This window comes from Melanerpes formicivorus, unplaced genomic scaffold, assembly GCF_026170545.1.
Source record: "Melanerpes formicivorus ecotype bairdi unplaced genomic scaffold, bMelFor1.0.p_v2 SCAF_69, whole genome shotgun sequence".
NCBI lineage: Eukaryota > Metazoa > Chordata > Aves > Piciformes > Picidae > Melanerpes > Melanerpes formicivorus.
In genome coordinates, this window is record NW_027142421.1 from 3,451,007 (window position 1) to 3,473,049 (window position 22,043).

Here is a 22,043-nt window from a genome sequence, read left to right on the forward strand (position 1 = left end):
GAAAGAAAGAAAGAAGAAAGAAAGAAAGAAAGAAAGAAAGAAAGAAAGAAAGAAAGAAAGGAAAGAAGAAAGAAAGAAAGAAAGAAAGAAAGAAAGAAAGAAAGAAAGAAAGAAAGAGAAAGAAGGAAAATAAAAAGTTGAAATTAATCAGGGAAAATAGTGTACTTCACTTTTTTTTTCTCCACAGAGTACAAGCCACAAGGGAGCACATGATTTAATGACAAAAAGATGCATCTGATAAGATAATAATTTGCTCAAGGAGAGATCTGGGTTGCAAATGCAGCTGCTCCAAAAATCTAAACCCAGAGGCAAGAAATTACTTCGTTTTTGTAAGAGATATATCAATAACTACTCAGATAAAGTTGTGATAGGCCTCAGAAATGTGCATCAGAGAAAAATACAGAATCAAGGCTACTTTGAGACTGAAAAGAAAAAAACAGTCAAGAAATGGAAAGGATTCCCACAATCTGTCATTGTGAAGACTGAATGAAAATAGCTTCAGAAATTAGACTGTTCAAGAGCACATTCCTTCATCAGTGACTCTGGAGAGAAAAAGATGTTTTTCTATCCAGATTCAGTTCATGTACATGATTACTTTGTTCTCCTACGTGACAGGTTCCATGGAACTGATCAGGACTACCTGGATGCCCAAAGCTAAGAGCAGAACCATTCTCAGCTTGCAGTTCTCATTTCAGAAGCCTAGCACTGCTTTTAAAACACAAGCTCAAAGAAGGAGCTCTCTTGTATTTTGGTGTGATTGCACCACTATTGACTAGTGTTAGGAAAGTGACACGGCGCACCCAAGATTAAGATGATTTATTAGCAACTTAATAATTAGACAAAAATCTCCATGAACATTATGTGCTCTGACCAGTCAGCATCAGGTTCAATATCAGCAGAAGTAACTGAATTGCCTACTGACAGGACAAGAGGTAACAGGTACAAATTTGAACATAGGGAAGGTTCCATCTAAACATGAGGAGGAACTTTACTTTGAATGTGATAGAGCATTGGAACAGGCTGCCCAGAGAGGTGGTGGAGTCTTCTTCTCTGCAGTAATTCAAAACCTGCCTGGGTGCCATCCTGTGCAACCCTAACTCTAACCCTAGGTGAACCTGCTCTGGCAGGGGTGTTGGAATTCTCCAGGGATCCCTTCCATCCCCTCACACTCTGTGATTCTGTGCAATTCACTTATTTTGTAATGTCAGATCTTTTTCAAGGGGAACACGCAAGTACTTAGGTAAAACAGCAGAGATTTATTATCTGGCAGTTCTCTATTTTTACAGTTCACAGTACTGTAAATCCATCTGTAGAGCAGACCCCAATGCCCACATTTAACCCCACTGATGTCTATAAGATAAGAAAACACCTGCATGGATTGCTTTGCAGCATCGGTCTCCCAGCAGGGAGAACAGCCTGTAAGAATGCATGTCTCCAGGACACTGCATGCTTTCTCTGTTGAAACATGCAGACAAGAAAGCATGAAGATATCTTGGCTGCTCTGTAGCACACAACTGTCTGAGTAACAGCTTCAATGTTAGCCATGTTACCTCGCCATTGTGTCTGCAGCATGCCAGGCAGACAAGCCATGATAATCTTGCCAGCATTCTTTTCATCCAGCAAGGAGTCAGCCAGACTCTGCTGACTTCTGCTGTTCAGATAGACTTGTGGGTTGGGGAATTTTGTGTTATGTGGAAGAGACATGGCTCTGAACTGTTCATTTTACACACTCAGACACAAGTCTAAACTTCTATAAAGGGCACCATTAAGAAAAGGTACCAGGTTGACCAAGCTCTTCTAGCACAGACAGTGTGTAAGGAGATAAGCAATTAGTCTCCTCTAAAAAGGAATGAGAAAGGGAAATCTGGCAGAGTATACATCTCTATAGGAAAGCAGCTGTTGCAGTGGGATTGTAGGGATTGCTTGTGAAAGTCAGTAGCAGATGTCACCATCTGCTTTCTGCCTTCTCTGTAAAATAGAGGCAAAAGGTTGTTAAGAAAAAAAAGGTAACAAGCAACATCAATTCAAAAGGCATACTCACGTTAAGAGAACCTCCTACCCCTTTCCCCCTGACAAACCTGTGATCCAGATGCACAACAAAAGCAAAGAATGCTCCCCATTCTCTCTAAATCATGACTTATTTTCATTTTAATCTTCTTACATCCACTCTGACAGCATTCAGGCTGCAATCTAACACCTAGCCATTTCCTCCCCAGCTGAAAGGATCACAGAAATGAGCAGTTGTATCCTTTCCCTCTGGCAACAGAGCGATGGCCTGATGACAAGTGCTTTACCAGGGCTCATATCAGACAAAGAAAAATTCCCTACTGAATGATCTACACAATGATGTCATGTGTGGAGGCAAAAGTATTTATTACTTAAGGAAAAAAAAAACCAACAAAAACAACCAACACCACCACCAAAACAAACAAAACCTTCTGCTGCATTGTGTCAGGAAAACATGCTGTACATGTTTGTACATCTTGGCAGATAAAGATCAGATGAAGCAAGCAGTGAAGTGGTTAACCAAATCAGAAAGTTATCTTGAACATCCAAAGGCACATCTTGTAAACCTGAGAAACCTTGCACAGAACTGAGTGGGGAAAAAAAGAAGGGCTTGTCTGGGAAGAAATAAATGACGCTGTCAACAAGTAAGTTCGCTTTCTTGCTCAGAAAAGAAGGTATTAGTGAGATCCAGAGCCAAACAAAGAACAGGAATCTTTCCAATAGTGTGAAAAAAAGGCTTGGATCAAGCTCCAGCTTTCCTGAAAATGAGACTTGCTAATTGCCTCACTCTTCCACTGTCAAAACTGTCATCTCACTGAACAGAAATACCTTTCCAGTATTGCTAAAGGGCAGATATTTCCACACTGGTAATACTGGGAGCCATATTCAACCATCACCAGCCATGTGGTGGCTACCACCTACCCTATTTGGTACCCCATAATGTTGTCTTTAAGTAAAAACACATCATGGGAAGAGCCCAATCTGCAGATGAGTATTCACTACCATGATGACACCACACCAGCTTCAAAATGAAAATGCTGGCTGGAGCAAAGTATCATTGGGCTTGAAGTTCAGATTGTAACATGAGAGGCTTCCTGATCTGGTTGCTGCAGGTTGCTGGTTTTATGGTGTTGGTTTTCCACTGGGCTGGCTGCAGGTTGTGGTGGGGATCATTTTATCCCTGGCTTCTGCTGCTGCTTCTGCTTTTGCTGTGCTTTTCAACAAAATAATCTATGGTAATTGTACATTGTACCTATCTCAATCAACTCCTTATCTCAACCCAGAGGGGTTTTTTGCTTCCCCCCCATCTCTGATGGGGGATAGTGGTGAGGAGCCTGTGAGAGTGGACTGTGTTAATGAAGGACAAAACAGGATGCAGCATTCTGTAAAAGCTTTTTAGGTTGCCTTTTGCCTTTTTTTTTTTAATTTGGTTGTTTCTTTCTTTTTACTCTTCACCCCCCCCCCCTTTTTTTTTAAAACAGAAGCCACCTCATAGCTTCCTACCACTGTAGAGAGCATTTAGCTTTTCAGATAGTGTCATATTGGGCAGCAAATGAGCTTCAGACATGAAAGATCCCATCCTCCTGTGGCATTGCCATAAATCAATAAACACTTGATCTATACCTGTGTAAAACTGATTAAAGTAACTGAAGAAATCAGCTTTAGTAAGGTATATTGCTAAATCAGGCCTTGTCCCCAAAGCACGCAAGTGATGCTTATCTTGTACTACCAGATCATTCATGGAATGCTGTGCCAGATCCTCTGTTGTCATAAATCCATGTGACCTTACTCACTTTATTGCAGCTTTCTTGATTGATGTGATCTGAAAAGCATGTGCTGGCCAAAAAGTGACTATTGCATCTTTTATAAGATGGTATAAAAGTGATTACTACGTGAACGTTAGAGTGTATAAAAGAAAGCAAAAACTAGAAAGGAAAATACTACAGAAAGGCTCAAAGTAGTTTAACCATTCCTTTCACTCTTTTTTAGGTAATATTCTCTGATGTTACATACACATCCATCTCTTGAGCATAGACCTAAATATTTGTGCCATTTAATAATGCTGTACTGCTCCCAAATTAAGATGCAAGGATCAGACAGGGGGTTCAAACAACCCAGAATTCATCACTGGTAGTTTTTATATAGTCACTGTGGCTGCCTTTCTCTTCTAGAGCAAGATAAAAGCAGAACATCAAACTTCTCAAAGCTAGCACTGCTCATGAGCCTTAGTAATTTTGAGAAATAGGAGACCACTCATATTAGACCTAAGCACTCTTTGCCCCTATGAATTCTGTGTAGACTTCCCTACTATTGTACAGTCTACACTGCATTAACTGCTGGTGCTCCTTTCCCAGTTAAAGCTAAGAAGGCTAAGGAAAAGACTAGTATTCTGAAATTAGAGGTATGTACTCCCAAATGCCTCTGGAGGAGTCAACTCCCGAAATGAGACATCTCTCATTGTCATCAGGCCATTGTATCACAGCCCCAGCAGTACAGTATCTGGATGCTGTCTGAAGAGAGATCATGAAGCAAACGCTTTATAGCTGTCTGTTCAATCCAGCCTTAGCGACCAGCCACTCAGCAGACAACTGGAGTTCACCTTCCTTCACCCCAAGTACTGATTCTCCCAATACAAACACTGTGCTTGATCACAGCCCACAGCACATGTACCACGTATATGTCCTGTTCATCCCTTCAGTGTAATAAACCTCCATGGATCTCTGAAATCAGTAAAATTAAAACAACAAAAACAAAACCATAAAAAAACCCCACCAACCCAACCAACCAAAAAGGTAAGGCACCTGAAAAAGTCCATTTAGAAATCCCCATTAAATAATCCTCTTTTCCTCCCAAAGCACCTTTTCAGCCTTCAAAGTCACTAGGAAAGTGATGAATTGCTGTTAAGAAACAACATCAAAGCTGCGCTTCTTTTGTTTTCTCCTCTGTATAAATTTTCATCCTTTCTCCCATAGAAACACTAAGAAAGAGGTCTTGAGCTGTGGTTACAGTTGCTTTCATGGCATGTAATCCAGCCACAACCATTTCTAAGAGAAGGTTCCTGTTTGTGGCATAAAGGGTTAAAACTGCCTCTAGCACATAGAGACAGCCAAAAGCACAGTCTGGGACTTCAAAGCACAGACTTGGGCTCTCCATGGGGACATTAAAGGTTCTGCAAAGAGATTTTGGGTTGGAAGCTCCTTGTCAGGGGTGTCAAAGCTGGAACAAATGCCAGGGGGATCAAAAAGGCAATGAGCACTGGAGCTTTCCCCTTTCAGAATGGCACAAGACTACAGAGAGGCAGCACAAATTGTAAATGTGTCCCTAGAATTTCAATTTCATCTTGCAGCTCCTTAGTGTTGCTGGAAGTCATGACAAGCCATTGCACATTCCCTCATTCTTTATGAGGATCAGAATGTTTTAATTGCATAATGATAGCTCAGAGCATTTGGACATCCGTTTACAGTGCACTAAGAATATATCTCAGTGAATCATTTAAAAGAAAGCAAAGCATTTTGAGAAGGGATTGGATGTGGCACTTGGTGCCATGGTTGAGTAGTCATGAGGTCTTGGGTGACAGGTTGGACTTGATGATCTTTGAGGTCTTTTCCAACCTTATTGATTCTATGATGCTATGATTCTGTGATTCTAATAGGACTCCTAAATGAAGCAATCTAGAGAATTTAGTTGTCTTGTAACTTTGACTGGAGCCACCTGCAAAGTGATAAACTAACTACTACCACAGAATCACAGAATGATAGGGGCTGGAAGGGACCTCTGAGCATCATCAAGTCCAACTCCCATTGCCAGAGCAGGTTAAACTAGAACTGGTTGCACAGGATGGCATCCATGAGGGAAGAGATGGAGACTCCAGAGGCTCTCCAGGAACCCTGTTACAGAGCTATGCCACCCTCAAAGTAAAGCAAGTTCCTCCTCATGCTTAGATGGAATTTCCAATGTTCAAGTTTGTGCCAGTTACCACCAAGTATTTGATGCATATTTACTGTAAATGCTGCCTGTCCCATGAGGTTTTACAAAGACTGAATGCAACAGTTAAATCCTATTGACACTAAGTCAATACATTGGCCACAACAACCCCATGCAGTGCTACAGGCTGGGGTCAGAGTGGCTGGAGAGCAGCCAGGCAGAGAGGGACCTGGAGGTACTGGTCGATGGTAGGCTGAACATGAGCCTGCAGTGTGCCCAGGCAGCCAGGAGAGCCAATGGCATCCTGGCCTGCATCAAGAACAGTGTGGCCAGCAGGAGCAGGGAGGTCATTCTGCCCCTGTACACTGCACTGGTTAGGCCACACCTCGAGTACTGTGTCCAGTTCTGGGCCCCTCAGTTTAGGAAGGATGTTGACTTGATGGAACAAGTCCAGAGAAGGGCAACAAAGGTGGTGAGGGGTTTGGAACACAAGCCCTATGAGGAGAGACTGAGGGAGCTGGGGTTGCTTAGCCTGGAGAAGAGGAGACTCAGGGGAGACCTTATTGCTCTCTACAACTACCTGAAGGGAGGTTGTAGACAGGCAGAGGTTGGTCTCTTCTCCCAGGCAGCCAGTACCAGAACAAGAGGACACAGTCTCAGGCTGCACCAGGGGAGGTTTAGGTTGGATGTTAGGAAGAAGTTCTATACAGAGAGAGTGATTGCCCACAGGAATGGGCTGCCCAAGGAGGTGGTGGAGTCACTGTCATTGGAGGTGTTCAGGGGGAGACTTGATGGGGTGCTTGGTTTAGTTGTTTAGATGGGTTGGATTGGTTGATGGGTTGGATGTGATGATCTTGAAGGTCTCTTCCAACCTGGTCTGGTCTGGTCTGGTCTGGTCTGGTCTGGTCTATTCTATTCTATTCTATTCTATTCTATTCTATTCTATTCTATTCTATTCTATTCTATTCTATTCTATGTCCTCTTTGCCTTTTTTTGTCTTTTTTTTACAGCAGTGCCACAACTATGGCATTATAGTGCATATAATAATATATAGAAATATTACTTAGTGTTTTGAGTATGATTAAAATGATTATATTTTGCACCAGACTGTAATTAATGTAATTGCATTCGTGTAAAACTTGAATTTGTTTTTCCTGCAGAAAAAGGCCACAAGAAAAGGCTTCTGCACCCTGAGTGCAGCTTTCTGTGTGTATTTAAAGTTTAGTTTTAGTGTTTTCTGCAGTCACAGTAATTCAAGGGTAGAGGAAAACTGTCGTTGTGTAAGAGACTTTTAATCAACCACGGACTCTCACTCAAACCAAAAACCAGTATTAATTGCTCATAAAGTACTGGAAGAGGAAAGGGGATGATTAAGTGGAATTCAAGCTGCATTGCTACTGAGGATTAAACAGAATGGCATTTTAAAGCCCTGTGTTAAAAGCCACCTTGTCAGAAGGTATGGGCCATAATCCACACATTTTTCAAAATACACCAGGCTGTGCTCATTAGCCTTATGAATCTGGGGGGGGGGGGGGGGGCAGGGGGGCTCTTATTTCTGCCTCTTAATTTGGCATTTATATGCAAATAAAAATCCTGAGTACAAGTCACGCCTGACACTGCATCTGTTATGCAGCTGTACAACTACATGTTTGGAAAACCTGCCCTTTATGTGTCATTTTTACATTTTAACCATAACTTATTATCAGGAGGGAAAGAAAACTCAGGGATATAATGATGTTAATTGTCTCTTGAGAGCACCAGATCAGACCCACCAGCCTTTTCTCAGCATCAGAGGGCAACAAAGCGACATACAGTGCTCAAGAGGGCAAGCTGCTGTTCTGCAAGCTCTGGGACTGCCAGGATGCTCCACAGAATGCCAGGGCACAAGTCCTGACACTCTCCCTGCAGAATTTTGGCAGCTTTAAATGAAACCTGTGGATGCATTGTTTCATTTTTCTGGTCAGAGGTACACAGAATTGGGAACAGGTTCACACGGGTTGCCTAACCTCTCCTGGGGCTTTCGTGGTTGAAGAGGATGCCGTTGACAGCGAAGAGATTGTAGGCCTCCCTGAAGTTCACCACAATCCAGTAGGCATAGAGTTTTGCTGCCCCTGCAAAGAGAACCATGGGGCATTAGGATACCCACTCTGCTTACACACAGCCCAGACAGGTGAGGGTGAGTCCACACTTCAACAGCCGAGGGCATCAGAATTAGATTCATTCCTCTATGTGTCACATTTCACATGGAAAAAAAACCAAACACCCAACCCAATAGCCAGCAGCTGAACAGGAGAATGCTCTTTTACTGAGCAGCCTCTGAGCTGGCCAGGAAGCATTTGGGCACCTTCTTGCTTGTTTTCTTACACACACTCAAGCCCAGTATTTTTTCTTTTACAATACAATTAACACAGCCAGAGCGTGTGAAATAGGCCACTGTGGTGACCTCCACTAATAAACCCCCCCAAAAAAGGACTTTGGAGGAATGAAAGCGAAAATCTGCTGCCTTAACACTCAAATTGATTTGAAACTTTATCACCAAAGTCCTCCACGCACATCACTTTAATATGTGCTTCAAATTTCATGCAAGTTCATGGAGGGAGAAGCGAGCTCTTGGGATTTCTTCATTCAGGCAACAAGAACAAAAAAAATGAAACCTTATCACTCCAGAGGTATCTCACAACCCTTTGTGAGGGAAGAGCCACCCTCCCCCCTGAGCTAAATGAACACAGTCTTATGAAGTGAGATGCTAATTTCCAACCCTCAGGCAATGGCAGCAAATACTTTTTCTACACTAATTCATACAGTTATGCCTCTCAACATGTCTAGTCACTTGAGCTATCTCGTCATCCTCATCTCACACCCCAATGACTTCAGCCCTGAGACATGAGCAGGGAGAAGAAGCAGACAGACACTACACCCCCACCCCGCAGCGATCCTCACCGTAAGGCGATCTTGGGTAAAAAGGGGTGGTCTCCTTCTGTGGGATTTCTTGCACTTTTCCAAAAAGCTCACTGGTGGAGGCTTGGTAGAACTTCACAGAATTGATAAGGCCACATGTCTTAATAGCATCAAGGAGCCGCAAAGTGCCAACCCCATCAACATCAGCAGTATATTCCGCTAGGTCGAAAGAAATCTTGGGGAAAGAAAGAAAGAAGGAAAGAAAGAATGAATGAAAATAAGCCAAAAAAAGCCAATAGTTTTATGAGGGGAACCAGAACATGCTGCAATCGTGTACAACCAAAGAAAGTAATACATTACTCGTCACAGACCATCTAGATGCTTTTGTACAGAGTAGATGCTCAGTTTACAAAAGTACCCTCAAAGGATTTCGAAGAATAAACAAGTAGTTCCATAAATAGCAGAATCCAAAGACTGGTGTTCCCTGATCCCTCTCTCAGAATTATTTTCCCATGTGAAGTCAGGGGTAAGCCTCCCCACAGCAGAAGCATTGTCAGACGCTCTCTCAGCTTTACAGCTGCTCATTTACACAATCTTCACTTGGGCTTAATACCTTTTGACACACTTGAATTTGGTTAAAATTGTCCAAAATACAATTTATATATAAAAAAAAAAATGAGGTCAGACAGCACAACAACAGAGACATGCATTTAAAAGCTCCCAAACATTAAATATGAGCCAAAGTTTTGCCATTTAGACACATACCAAAACAGAGAGAAGATTAGAAATGTCTGCTATCAAATGAAACTCCCCACCTGACTACGGTGTACCAGAGCCGTGCCTTTTACACAGGGGTTAAGAAGGGGATTAAGAGGTAGAAGGTGGAGGGAAAAGTAAGCTGAAGGTAAGAGGTGTGCTGTGACCACCCCAATCTGCAGACAGGAGCAAAAGCTTTCAGAAGGGAGCGAAGGGAGCTCACTCTTCTTGTTTGGTGGGTACAAGCTGGTTGTTAGGATATGCTGATGAAGCTCCTGGACTCTGAAGAACTTCCTCCCACCGGTGCCCGTCCCAGAGGTGCACTCATCCTTCCCTCTACATCCTCTCTTCAACTCAGGGAATTTGCTTCTGAATGTCTGTTTTACAAGACACATTCCCCGTTTGTACTGGCCATGTTATAAAAAGGAAAGGATGAACTGACCTTCAGAGCAAATCTGACCCAGGGAAGATTTGCTCCACCTGTGTCCCCTCTAGATGACGACTGACTTTCAGGAACAAGCTGTAGAGCGATGGCCATCTTATATGGCCTAGGCTAGAGGTTAATGAGACACTACCAAAGTCAGATAGTACAAATCTATGACCTCCCCTTGTCAGTCTTCAGTGACAGGGTGACCATTAATGGAACAGAGGGTAATGATCATAGCTAGCCAAGATACAAGTGAAATCATCAGGAAACCTGTAACTGACCAGGTATTTTTCAGGCTCTATGCAGATTCAGATAACCCTATGTTCATTTCTCCCATTAAGCCACCTTCCCTACTCAGTAATCATTAGAGCTTTAAGGCTCTAATGAGCCTACACAGCAGATGAAACAAAAATGCTTAGATCAATTTGAATTTGCACTCATGGTTAATTCAACACAGGTATGAAATAATCTAAACTGTGTTACTGTGCTTCAAAACAAAAATGTCCTCACATAGTTTTGATCTGATATGGCCACTGGTGTGAACAAAACAAACTTCACTTTATTTTTTTTTTAAATTATTGTTATTAGAAAGAAAAAAAGGGGGAAAAAAAAAAAGAAAATAAATGTGATACTTTGACTTGTTAGCCTGGTAGGAACCAGCTGCAGCCAAGCACTGATCTGCTGAGAAGTGCTGAGCATTGTTTGTTTGAATCCATTTGGCACAAAAATGATGGCCACTTAAGGTCTTCCAGCGTTGCTGTCAGAGTAGCTCTGTGAGAAACATCTTAATGAATAGGTGATACAGTCAATAATGCACTAATGAACATAGATCAGTGTATTTATTTCACAGCTAGCACCTCCATGTAATCACAGCCATGTCCCAGCTCTAACTAAAGGCAAAACACTAAGTAATTGTAGCTGAACCAGGAATTCACCTGTATTAAGGTATTTTTTTCCAAGAAATAATCAGCTAAAAACATCACCCCAAGATGAAAACTCTTGCTTACATGTTCCACTCTAAGGTAAAGGCAGGTGTAACCAAAGTGGTCTGAAACCAGAGAGCCCAGATCACAAAACGTTTTAACCAGACTGAGTAACCAGCCTGCAGCAGCAGCACAGCTCTGCCTGGCTGGTGGTGAGCAGTTTCACAAGAGATGCTTTTCCCTATTGCCTCATGGATGACCTCAATCTTCACCTAGAAAAATCACTCCCAGGGGTGTGAGGTAACTGTGCCTCATGCTGACTGGGTCTGAGTGTCCCTGAGCAGAAACCATCAGATTCATGCTTTCTTGGTGGTTTTGTAATGTGGGCTATTGTTCACTGGGGACAGTGCTCAGACCACATGACTCATTTCATTTTGGAGCACAGGTTAGACTAGAATGGCATTCATGAAAATAAAAAGGGGGTTTATCCACTAAAACTTCCAAAACCAAAATGCTGAACTGTTGAGATATTAGGAAATACCTACACGTGTGTGTTTTCAAACAGCCTAATTGATGACAGCTATCTTAAGTGTCTGAATAAGGAAGTTCCTCTCCCTGTATACCAGTAAAGACAGCAGTGAGTCAAAGCAAAAAGCCTAAAGGAGAAGCAGTTGATCATCCCTTGGAGAAATTATATACAAACTCTAGGTTTTTAATTAGCCACCTAGGACAGATGCTCCATTCTAACCTCATAAAACCAAAACTCTCAGTTACTGACAACTGCATAGAGTAAGCCATGCAGCTGGGTTCTGCACATCGGCCACAACAACCCTATGCAGTGCTACAGGCTAGGGTCAGAGTGGCTGGAGAGTGGCCAGGCAGAGAGGGACCTGGGGGTGCTGGTTGATGGTAGGATGAACATAAGCCTGCAGTGTGCCCAGGCGGCCAGGAGGGCCAATGACATCCTGGCTTGCATCAAGAACAGTGTGGCCAGCAGGAGCAGGGAGGTCATCCTGCCCCTTTATACTGCACTGGTTAGACCACACCTCGAGTACTGTGTCCAGTTCTGGGCCCCTCAGTTTAGGAAGGATGTTGACTTGCTGGAACGAGTCCAGGGAAGGGCAACAAAGTTGGTGAGGGGCTTGAAACACAAGCCCTCTGAGGAGAGGCTGAGGGAGCTGGGGCTGCTTAACCTGGAGAAGAGGAGACTCAGGGATGACCTTATTGCTGTCTACAACTACCTGAAGGGGGGTTGTAGACAGGCAGAGGTTGGTCTCTTCTCCCAGGCAGCCAGCACCAGAACAAGAGGACACAGCCTCAGGCTGCGCCAGGGGAGGTTCAGGCTGGAGGTCAGGAGGAAGTTTTACACAGAGAGAGTGATTGCCCATTGGAATGGGCTGCCCGGGGGGGTGGTGGAATCGCCATCACTGGAGGTGTTCAGGAGGAGACTTGACAGGGTGCTTGGTTGCATGGGTTAGTTGATTAGGTGGTGTTGGATGACAGGTTGGACATGATGATCTTGAAGGTCTCTTCCAACCTATTCTATTCTATTCTATTCTATTCTATTCTATTCTATTCTATTCTATTCTATTCTATTCTATTCTATTCTTTTTTTTGAAGACACCACCAGGAGCTTTTGTGACAAGTGGAGTAGGGAAAAGAAGCTTCTTTGCCTGGTAGGAACTTGGAACCTGACAGTTTCCTCTGAAAGTACTGAAGATATGGATACTATACTTCTTTGAAATGACTTTGAGATAACGGGAGTGATGTAAGAACAGAACAGAAACTGTCCCCTTGAAGCATGTTAGCCTGAGTGACCTCGGCACTCCCTCCCCATGTATAATTCTTTCTTTCTTTCTTTCTTTCTTTCTTTCTTTCTTTCTTTCTTTCTTTCTTTCTTTCTTTCTTTCTTTCTTTCTTTCTTTCTTTCTTTCTTTCTTTCTTTCTTTCTTTCTTTCTTTCTTTCTTTCTTTCTTCCTTTCTTCCTTTCTTCCTTCCTTCCTTTCTTTCTTCCTTTCTTCCTTCCTTCCTTCCTTCCTTCCTTCCTTCCTTCCTTCCTTCCTTCCTTCCTTCCTTCCTTCCTTCCTTCCTTCCTTCCTTCCTTTCTTCCTTTTTCCAATCACCAGATTCAATCTCTACCCGTGATTTGAATTTAATGGAGCAATGCTTTAAACATGATGTTTCCCAACTAATCATTCAAAACCAGGCTTAGCAAGGTCTTTAACAAGATTTAGAAGCTTACTGAAAACTATCTCAATGAAAACACATGGGTCTTATCCTCCACCAGAACACATTCCTATTGTGTCTATGAGTGGTCTTTTCCAACCTGGTCTGGTCTGGTCTGGTCTGGTCTATTCTATTCTATTCCATTCTATTCTATACAAGTCCATAGACTTAATAATGCTTGCTGCTAGACCAAGGCATTATTGGCAGTGGTGATATTCTGAAAGCAACTATCACACATAGAGCTTTGGTTTGTGAGATAATTCACCTCTGCTTTGTCATTTGGAACAACCCAACAATGGGTTGCAAATGCATTAACTATTATCTTTCAGCCAAAAATAGTGTGTGAGAGCAGAATGTGTCTCCATGCCCTGCCTAAAGAATATAATGATTTGAAATTTCATCTCCTCCTAAAAGACTTCTCAGCTTCAGAAGACTGGATTCTTGGAAGGCTGGGGTTACAAGAGAGAAGCTTCTGTGAATCCCAGGAGGGAATAGGATAACACAAAAGTAAATTATTATTCTTTCACAGTAAAAGCAAAGGTGGCTGACCTAGCTGTAACATTAAAATAAGCATCTTTGCTCTCTTACATCTTTGCTACTTACAGTAGATTCTTCAGGTTTATCAGGGCAGAAGATAGGTACCAGCTCTCTTTAAGCACTGAGAAAAATTTACAACTGAGAAGCAAATCACAAAGCAGAAAAACAGCTGAGAAATGTTTCAGGTCTCACAAGTTTCACAGTGGTTACTTTTCTGCAGTCTTCAATATCAGTTCTGTTTTCCTGGACTATTCAGTGTGCCTTCCACTGCCAATAAAAACCGCTGGGATGGCTTCTATCATCTCAGCAAACAAACTGCTCAATCCCTAGAAACAGGCATGTGAAGCATCGCATTCCAGTCACTAAATCTAATCCAGACTATGGGCCAAGCATTCCTATAAAGTCCTAACATACCCAAGGACTTTAGGAAATGCAAGGAATTTGAGGGAAGGTGTCCAGGGCACAGGGAACAATCTATGTATCTACCAAAATGTCATGTAGCCTTCTAGGAGAATATTCCTCTTCCTCTGAACCCCTTAACTCATAATGAATGCTTCACTCATTGTGCCTTCACCCAATGCAAAGATTAGTTGAAAGATACCAAAATCCTCTGAATTCTTATGCATTCTTTTGTTATATAGAAAAACAATCAATTCAATAGCTCCAAACTGCTTATTATGAACAGCACTCTTGTTCATCTTCTCAGTTAAACAGAAAGTGACTGAAAAATAATGAATGAAAAAATGCTGACTGAAATTCTGGATAGAAGGAACGTGTCTTTTATAGATTTACCTTCTTTCCTATTTATTTCTTGGATTAATAACATAGAAAAAAATAAAGTGAGACATATATAATTTGAAAATGTGATTACAAGCCGAGAAATAGCAAGGAAAAGGTTTTGTAAGTGGAAGCAAAATTAAGGACTTTGTCCTAAAGGTCACATGAACCCTTGCTGGAACATGTCCAGAGAAGGGCAACAAAGCTGGGGAGGGGTTTGGAGCACAAGCCCTATGAGGAGAGGCTGAGGGAGCTGGGGTTGATTAGACTGGAGAAGAGGAGGCTTAGGGCACACCTTATTACTGTCTACAACTACCTGAAGAGAGGCTGTAGCCAGGTAGGGGTTGGCCTCTTCTTCCAAGCAAGCAGCACCAGAACAAGAGGACATAGTCCTCTGCACCAGGGGAGGTTTAGGCTGGATGTTAAGAACAAGTTCTTCATAGAAAGAGTGATTGCCCATTGGAATGGGCTGCCTAGGGAGGTGGTGGAATCACCATCACTGGAGGTGTTTAGGAAGAGACTGGATGGGGTGCTTGGTTGCGTAGTTTAGTTGATTCGATAGTGTTGGATGATAGGTTGGACTCAATGATCTCTAAGGTCTTTTCCAACCTGGTTAATTCTATTCTATTCTATTCTATTCTATTCTATTCTATTCTATTCTATTCTATTCTATTCTATTCTATTCTATTCTATTCTATTCTACTCTACTCTACTCTACTCTATTCTATTCTATTCTATTCTATTATATTCTATTCTAACCCAAACCATTCCCAATATTGCTGCAGCAAAAAAAGAAAAGCCTGGATAAACTGGATTTTCAAGTTATTTGTGATAAAATGGAAAAGGCAATGGTTCTGATAAAATACACGCTTCTCTGACAGTAATTATGCTGAGAATACTGTGGATGAGTCCCACCACAGCTCCATCACACTATGGACTGCAGGCTGAGTGACCAGAGAGGCTTCTTGAAGGCATTAGAAGTTTGGTTCTGACATTGGCAGGCCAGTATTTCACTTTTGCCTCTAAGTGTAAAGACCCAAACCGAAGTGTAACAATAATTTATTTGCCATTCAGGGACCTTAAATGACCTTTATGTTCTATAACATACACTGACACCACAGCAGACTTTGATTCATTGACCAGCTCAGTCTTAGAGGAGTAGACCCACAGCAGTTTTCAGAACACACAAGAAAGAAGAGTTGGAATGGAATGGAATGGAATGGAATGGAATGGAATGGAATGGAACGGAATGGAATGAACCAGGTTGGAAAAGGCCTTTGAGGTGTAAATCTGTTCACTGTTCCAAATACACCTGTGAACCCTCAAAGCTCATTTTCTGTTTTAATAAGCTATTTTTCTGTCCTCCATTTTGATAAAACATCCTGTGCAGTTGTCTTCACTGTTGATTGAAAGGTGTGTTTTGGAACAGATTACCTCCAAGCAGAGGTAATCTTTAAATGGTTTGTTATTATTGTTAATGCTCATTCACAAGCTAATTTAGTGGATTAAGAGAAGGTAAAAGACTGGATTAAAATACAGGTCAAAAGGAATGGCCACAAGTTGAAACAAGTTGAAAATTACAATTAGATACTAGGAATAAAAGTTCACAACATGGGTAGCCCAGCCCTGAAACAGGTTGTCCAGGGAGGCTGTGGCATCTCCACCCTTGGAGAGACTCAAAGCTCAATCAAAATGTCCCTGAGCCTGCTGTTGTAAGCTGCTTTATGGAAAGAGCTGGTGCAGAGGATACTTGAAGATTGCTCCCAAACTAAATTACTGCACAATTTTCAGATGACAGGGAGTTGGGATTCCAGCACCAGCAGATAAACTGAAAGTGGATGTACAGGGTGCAAGAGCAAGGCCTGGGCTTGTAGAGTTCTGCTGGGGCTGGAGAGCTGTTCACAGCAGCTTTTTGGGGGCACACAGTCAAGCTTGCCATTCATCATCTCTCCTCCACATAAGAGCTTCAGATAGAGGAATGCTCAGATCTGATAATACAAATTCACCAAAGAGGAGGAGGAGAAGAAGGAGGGATATCACTGAACATGAGATTCAGTATGGCCATAAACCTTTGTCACAAAAATGTAACCTCCCCATTACTTTTGCTTATCTTCCCATCCATTTGTTATTAATTTGATGGAACTGGGGAGTTGTCAGGGTTATGTGATGCAAGGGATTTATCTCGCAGAACAATCTCCAGCCCACTGTTCAAAGTGTTTAGTTTCAAATTACAGAGCTTAGGGAAGAAGCTTTAAAGAAAGAAGCATCAGTTCTTTATTCCTGCTCAGCACAACTTTGTTCAGGGATAGTTTCAACAATACACACATTTCCCCCAGTTTCTAAGCACAAGGCACATACAGCAATGTGAAGACAGGTATTGATGCTTCGGGTTCTACAACTTCAACAGTTAGTGACACTGTAATACCCTGAAAGCTTTCTTACACACTGAAGTCCAGCTGTGCTGCAGCTTTTAAATGCTATTTAGCAGAATGACAGAAAGGGGCAACTTGCAGAGTCACTAGAGAACTTTCAAAGCAAGATGTAAAAAGATATCCAATCCATTTCGCTTTATACATGCCAAGGGAATAGAGGGCTATGAATGAAATGCATGCAGGGAATGCAGTCACTTCAGAAGAGATAGCACAGGTTTTAGTCACTTTCACACAGAAGGAAATGAATTTAGATCAGATAGGTTATTTAAAATGCTAGTGTGACTCCTAGGTTAGGGTATTAACTTTATTTTGGTTTTACTTCTGATGCTTTTAAGAAAAACTTTCATTCTTGCTTCCTTGATGCTTGCAGAACATGTAGAAAGAGTCTCCTTACAGATGTGATAAAAACATCATCACAAGGAGAAGGAAAATAGAAAGAAACAAACCTCACTGGAAAGCCAAGGGTGCAGACACAGCCGGGTCACTGCAAGACAAGGCATGGTTTCTCTCTGGAGCCAAGGTAACACTAGCAGGCATCACTCAAACCACAGCATATGTAAGATAAAGGAACTTATCTTGGCTCAGCTTTACTGCCACCTCCTCTACAAAAAAATCCCTTCAATCATGGCAGCCTCAGAGTGGACAGGTAGCTCATTTCCTCATCCACCCACTCTCCTCAGTCAGTACTCTCCCCTCTTTCACCACAGGTAATAATCACTTAACGTTCTTTGTAATGTTGCACCTCCATGGACATAGCTCTACTTCCGGTTTGCCATAAAGCAACCAAGAACCACACCAGCTCCTCTTTGGCTAGATGTTGTCAGCATAATTTAGACTTCTATTCTTGTTTCACTGCATGTGCATTATGAATTAAACTGGGATGGCTAACTGCATGGCGTAAATTGGGATGGGTAGGTGTGTCTTGACAAGAGACATGCTTGCCACCTTCTTAATTCCTGCCCCACTATTCCAGTAGGAATGACTGGGAAAATTAATAAACATGCAACAGCACATCCAGAAATAAATCACAGAATCACCAAGGTTGGAAGAGACCGCAAAGATCATCAAGTCCAACCTGTCACCACAGACCTCATGACTAAACCATGGCACCAAGTGCCACGTCCAATCCCCTCTTGAACACCTCCAGGGATGGTGACTCCACCACCTCCCTGGGTGGTTTTGGTTTTTTGTTTGTTTGTTTTCCTTTAGTTTTTATTTTCTGAATAGGACAATAATTGCCTTTTCTTGCAACGTGTAAGGTCATCTTCTGAGAAATTTCACTCTGAAATCTACCAAAAAGAAAAACTGCAAAACTGACACAAATCTATTTTTTCTCAACAAAACAAGCAGCATCCTTTTCCTTTTCCTTGCTCTGAGAGCAGCTGACATTAAAAACTGTGATTTATATGAATACAATAGTCTGAGGTTTGCACTCAGCCTGAAAGAAAACCGCAGAATCCTTTAGCTTTATTAAAATTACAACCAACAAACCAAAAATCCCATGCTACCTTGAAATGCTGAAGTGGGTGAATGGTAGGAGATCAGCACTAACACCCTCACCTGTAGAGCATGTACAGGCATTAAGTCTGATTAATTTTAAAATTAGGGTATTAATAGCATTGACAAAAGCAGTAGCTGATGATGGCTTTGTTGGGAGTGATGTAATAGACCTGTAGAAACAGCTTTCAGTGCATTCACTCTAGTAATGATTTTAACATTCTGTTTCAGGCACAATGAGGACAGCAATAATTACATACCTCAGAGTGGGCTGTGATAATTCTACATCCTGTGCAGGAAGTCACAGGAGTGGAATACACTGTTGTGCCCACTGCAGTCACCCAGGTTTTAGTGTGGCTTTAATATTAAGGAAAACAAACCATGAGCTCCACATCTTCTCCAGTTGTATCCTCTGGTTTCTGTGTTGGGGAGCACTCTGAACTCAAAGCAATGCCCCACATCAAACATTCTACTTAACTCATATGCTTCAGAAGGCTAGCTAGAAAGAAACCTGTGGGATGGTTGGGAAAAATCCATGTGTCTGATAGGTATGTGGGGGCAAGGGGGAAAAGGCCAAGGGGCAGAGAGCTTGAAAGGATGAGACCCTCTGACTAATCTTTTGGATTATTTTTCCCTTTTCTGAACAAGCAGGATGATCTTTCAGAGAATAAATCAGTCTGCAGATTTTCTGCCGGCATGCCCTTTTCCTTTGCTTTATTCCTGTGTTTATTATTGACTATCAAAACCTCTCCATTACATTTCTAAGACAATAACAGCAGCTTTGGCACTTGTGAGGCATGGTGATCACAAATCCAAGCAGAACATCAAAATGGATTTGTATCCTGTTACCCGCAACACCAACCTCGGCTCTGGTTGTCACCTATGTCTTGGGCTCTGACACAGGAAATTCTGACCAGGAATGAGAACTGCTTTTCTCTCGGATGTTATGGTAAACCATTTGGGAAATTGGGATCTGGTAGCCAAGTAATCACATAAAACCCCACAGTTTGGGAGATTTCCCTCTAACCCCCACCACCAAATCTGTACAACTTTAGTCCATCAGACTGTGCCCTAAGACAGCACTGAAGTTGTTGTGTCTTGTAGTGCTAGAAGTGTCAAGAGATCAAGTTGATACCTGCAGAACAGGGCTCCTCTTCATCCATACTGGAGTGTGGCATTGGCAGTAACCACCACCCTGCTTCATTGATGCTTTGAGTAAGGCTGGACTGGCATTCAACCAGCTCTATGCACTGACAGGATACTGCCAGCCATGACTCAGAAATGCAGAGCTTTGTGGTGGTGAGAGGAAGAATCCTGAACATATAGAAGTGTGCTGTGGAAGCGTACAGCCCCACAAACAGCAGGCGCACTTTCTGGAGTGTGTGTAACATAACAGTACCAATGCACACACTGAACAAATCATCAACTGCATACTGATTGAGTAACTCCCTGTAACTAACCTAAGGAGAACCTCCACCAGCTTTCTCAGTGAATTTTGCAGCCAGTAAATCAGGCTTGTTGGAAAAGCAACGTGGAAGATAAGACCAGGTCACCAATACATAGTGAACAACTCTTTGGACACGGTTGGGGGGAACACTGCATTTCAAAAATCAAGTGAAGCCTGTGACACTGTGCATGGCTGCCTTTCAGTTTTACAGGGATGTTTAGCTCAGGCAGATGCCATGTCTCTATTGTATGCAAATGTTTTATTTCAATTAGCACTTTTCAATCATTCTTTCTCTTTTCTCAGTGACTCATGGCTCTCAGTCAAGAAATGGCAGGATCACAAATGCATGCCAACAGGCTGCATTAATCTCCCAGAGAGATAAATGTGGAAGGAAGCATGTAAATCCATCTCAGGGTATTTTTCAGCTTGTCTTTCCTTCCAACTATGTCTTCCCTACGTGCCTTCAAAAGCCTCTAACACAGCACATTTGGCTTCCATGTTCTTCCAAGCAAGCAGTGTTCACAAGAATATAATTGAAACTGAGGAAATTGTCTTTCCAGAACTTTTCAGTCAGACAGGAAAATAGTCAAGTACAGCCTATAAGATTTATCATACTGTATTAAACAACAATAAAAAAGAGGATATTATACTAACTTGTTGACAAATGCATATAGGAAAAAGGGGAATCTTTAGAACTACACACCACTGAGAGTCCTTATGGGCAGGGAGGAGACATGCTGAATAGCTGTGAAGCATGGCTGGATGAAAAAATAAAGCTGTGATTGTACACAACAATCCCATAAGCTAAGGAAGCTTCACCTTGTGGCTGCAGCAGGGGTTTTAGCTAATTTCCAGAGTGCTGACCCCAAGTTGCTTTGGGGCTCTGAGTATCCTCAACCTGGGATACTAGAAGGCCTGTCAAGGAACCACAAGAATGTGGGGAGAAACAGAGCAGCGCTGCCTGCTAGCCAGACAAGCAGAGAAAATTGCTCAAGTGCCATGGGGGAGTTTGGAAACATCCGTTAATTTTCAGTCCTGCATCACTAGCATTTACCGAAGAAGCTGTGCTGGTAAAGCTGAGAAATGTGAGTCGTTCACGTTGATGGAAGAATTTTATAAGTGGTAAAAAATTAACTTGCAGATTTTAACACCTCTCAAATTGCAGGAGGCTCTCTCCACCCACCAGCTGAAGCTGCTGTTAACTGCAGTTGCATCTGAAACGACGGAGTTTTAATACGGGCTTGGTTCTGGGCAGTAATCCCCTTCTCAGAAACCAACAGATTTAAATGAAGTCATGGCTGCTAAGTGCACTATTGAGCCATATATCATGTTCTCAGAAGTACAAAGAGTACTTGAGGGTGAAGGGGCTTTAGGATAATGTATGACTTCTGCATTAAACACAGAACTGCCGTTAGACAATTTTAGCATCTTGCCAACTCTTTTTTTCTTCTTTTCTTTTTTTCTTTTTTCCATTGAGCAGGAGAAGGAGGGAGCAATAAGGAGGATGAATGGAACTAGAACAGTACTGCTTGTACCCTGGTGAATATTAGGGAAATGATAAATGATCCCTGAGCACACAGACTGATTTATGCAATAAAAAAAAAGAAAAAGAAAAGGAAAGTATGGTGGGGTGGAGCCTTCGTGTGAAAAATCTCATCCTTGGACAGCTACAAGGTATGAAATGCACCCAAGTGTCTCAAACCCCTCAGGGCTGTGATTATCTCATGATCACCACACCCTGGAGAGCTGTCTCTTGTGCTGCTCTGATGGGTGGGAGAGAAAGGAAATAGAGGGGCATTTCTGGTTGTGGAAAAGAGAAAAATGCTCTTTTACATTACTGAATCCTTCAAGCTCCAAGTGTTAAGAGTTAGTATTTTCTCTGAATTAACAGCACGAGTAAAAAGAAGTCATGTCTCCTGACAAAAAAAAAGAGAGAGATAAAGAAAAGCCATTAAGACAAATACAAGTCAAAACCAGCCACATAGATACATAACTCAAACTTGTCAGTTAATATAGCAGTGGGATTAATAATTGGAAGACAAAATGTGATTAAACCTCATTCTGCAAAGGCTCTTGCTCGGGAAGTTTGGATAAACCATGCTACCCTTAACCCTGCAACACTGTTTGACAATCCTACCTGCATGCAGCAGCTACATCTTTTTTTCCTGCTTGTAGTGGTAAAAGAGATCATT

At 42.2% G+C, this 22,043-nt stretch overlaps 1 protein-coding gene across 1 annotated transcript in view; it reads right to left on the reverse strand.

Annotated features, from left to right (window-relative positions):
• GMDS (GDP-mannose 4,6-dehydratase) overlaps positions 1–22,043 on the reverse strand; it is a 385,892-nt gene that overhangs the window by 253,129 nt on the left and 110,720 nt on the right. Inside the window, exons 5-6 of the mRNA XM_068162936.1 lie at positions 8,872–9,064; positions 7,938–8,042 (exon numbers count right to left, since the gene is read on the reverse strand). Of these exons, the coding sequence (XP_068019037.1) occupies positions 7,938–8,042; positions 8,872–9,064 (298 nt within the window). The remainder of the gene's footprint in view (positions 1–7,937; positions 8,043–8,871; positions 9,065–22,043) is intronic.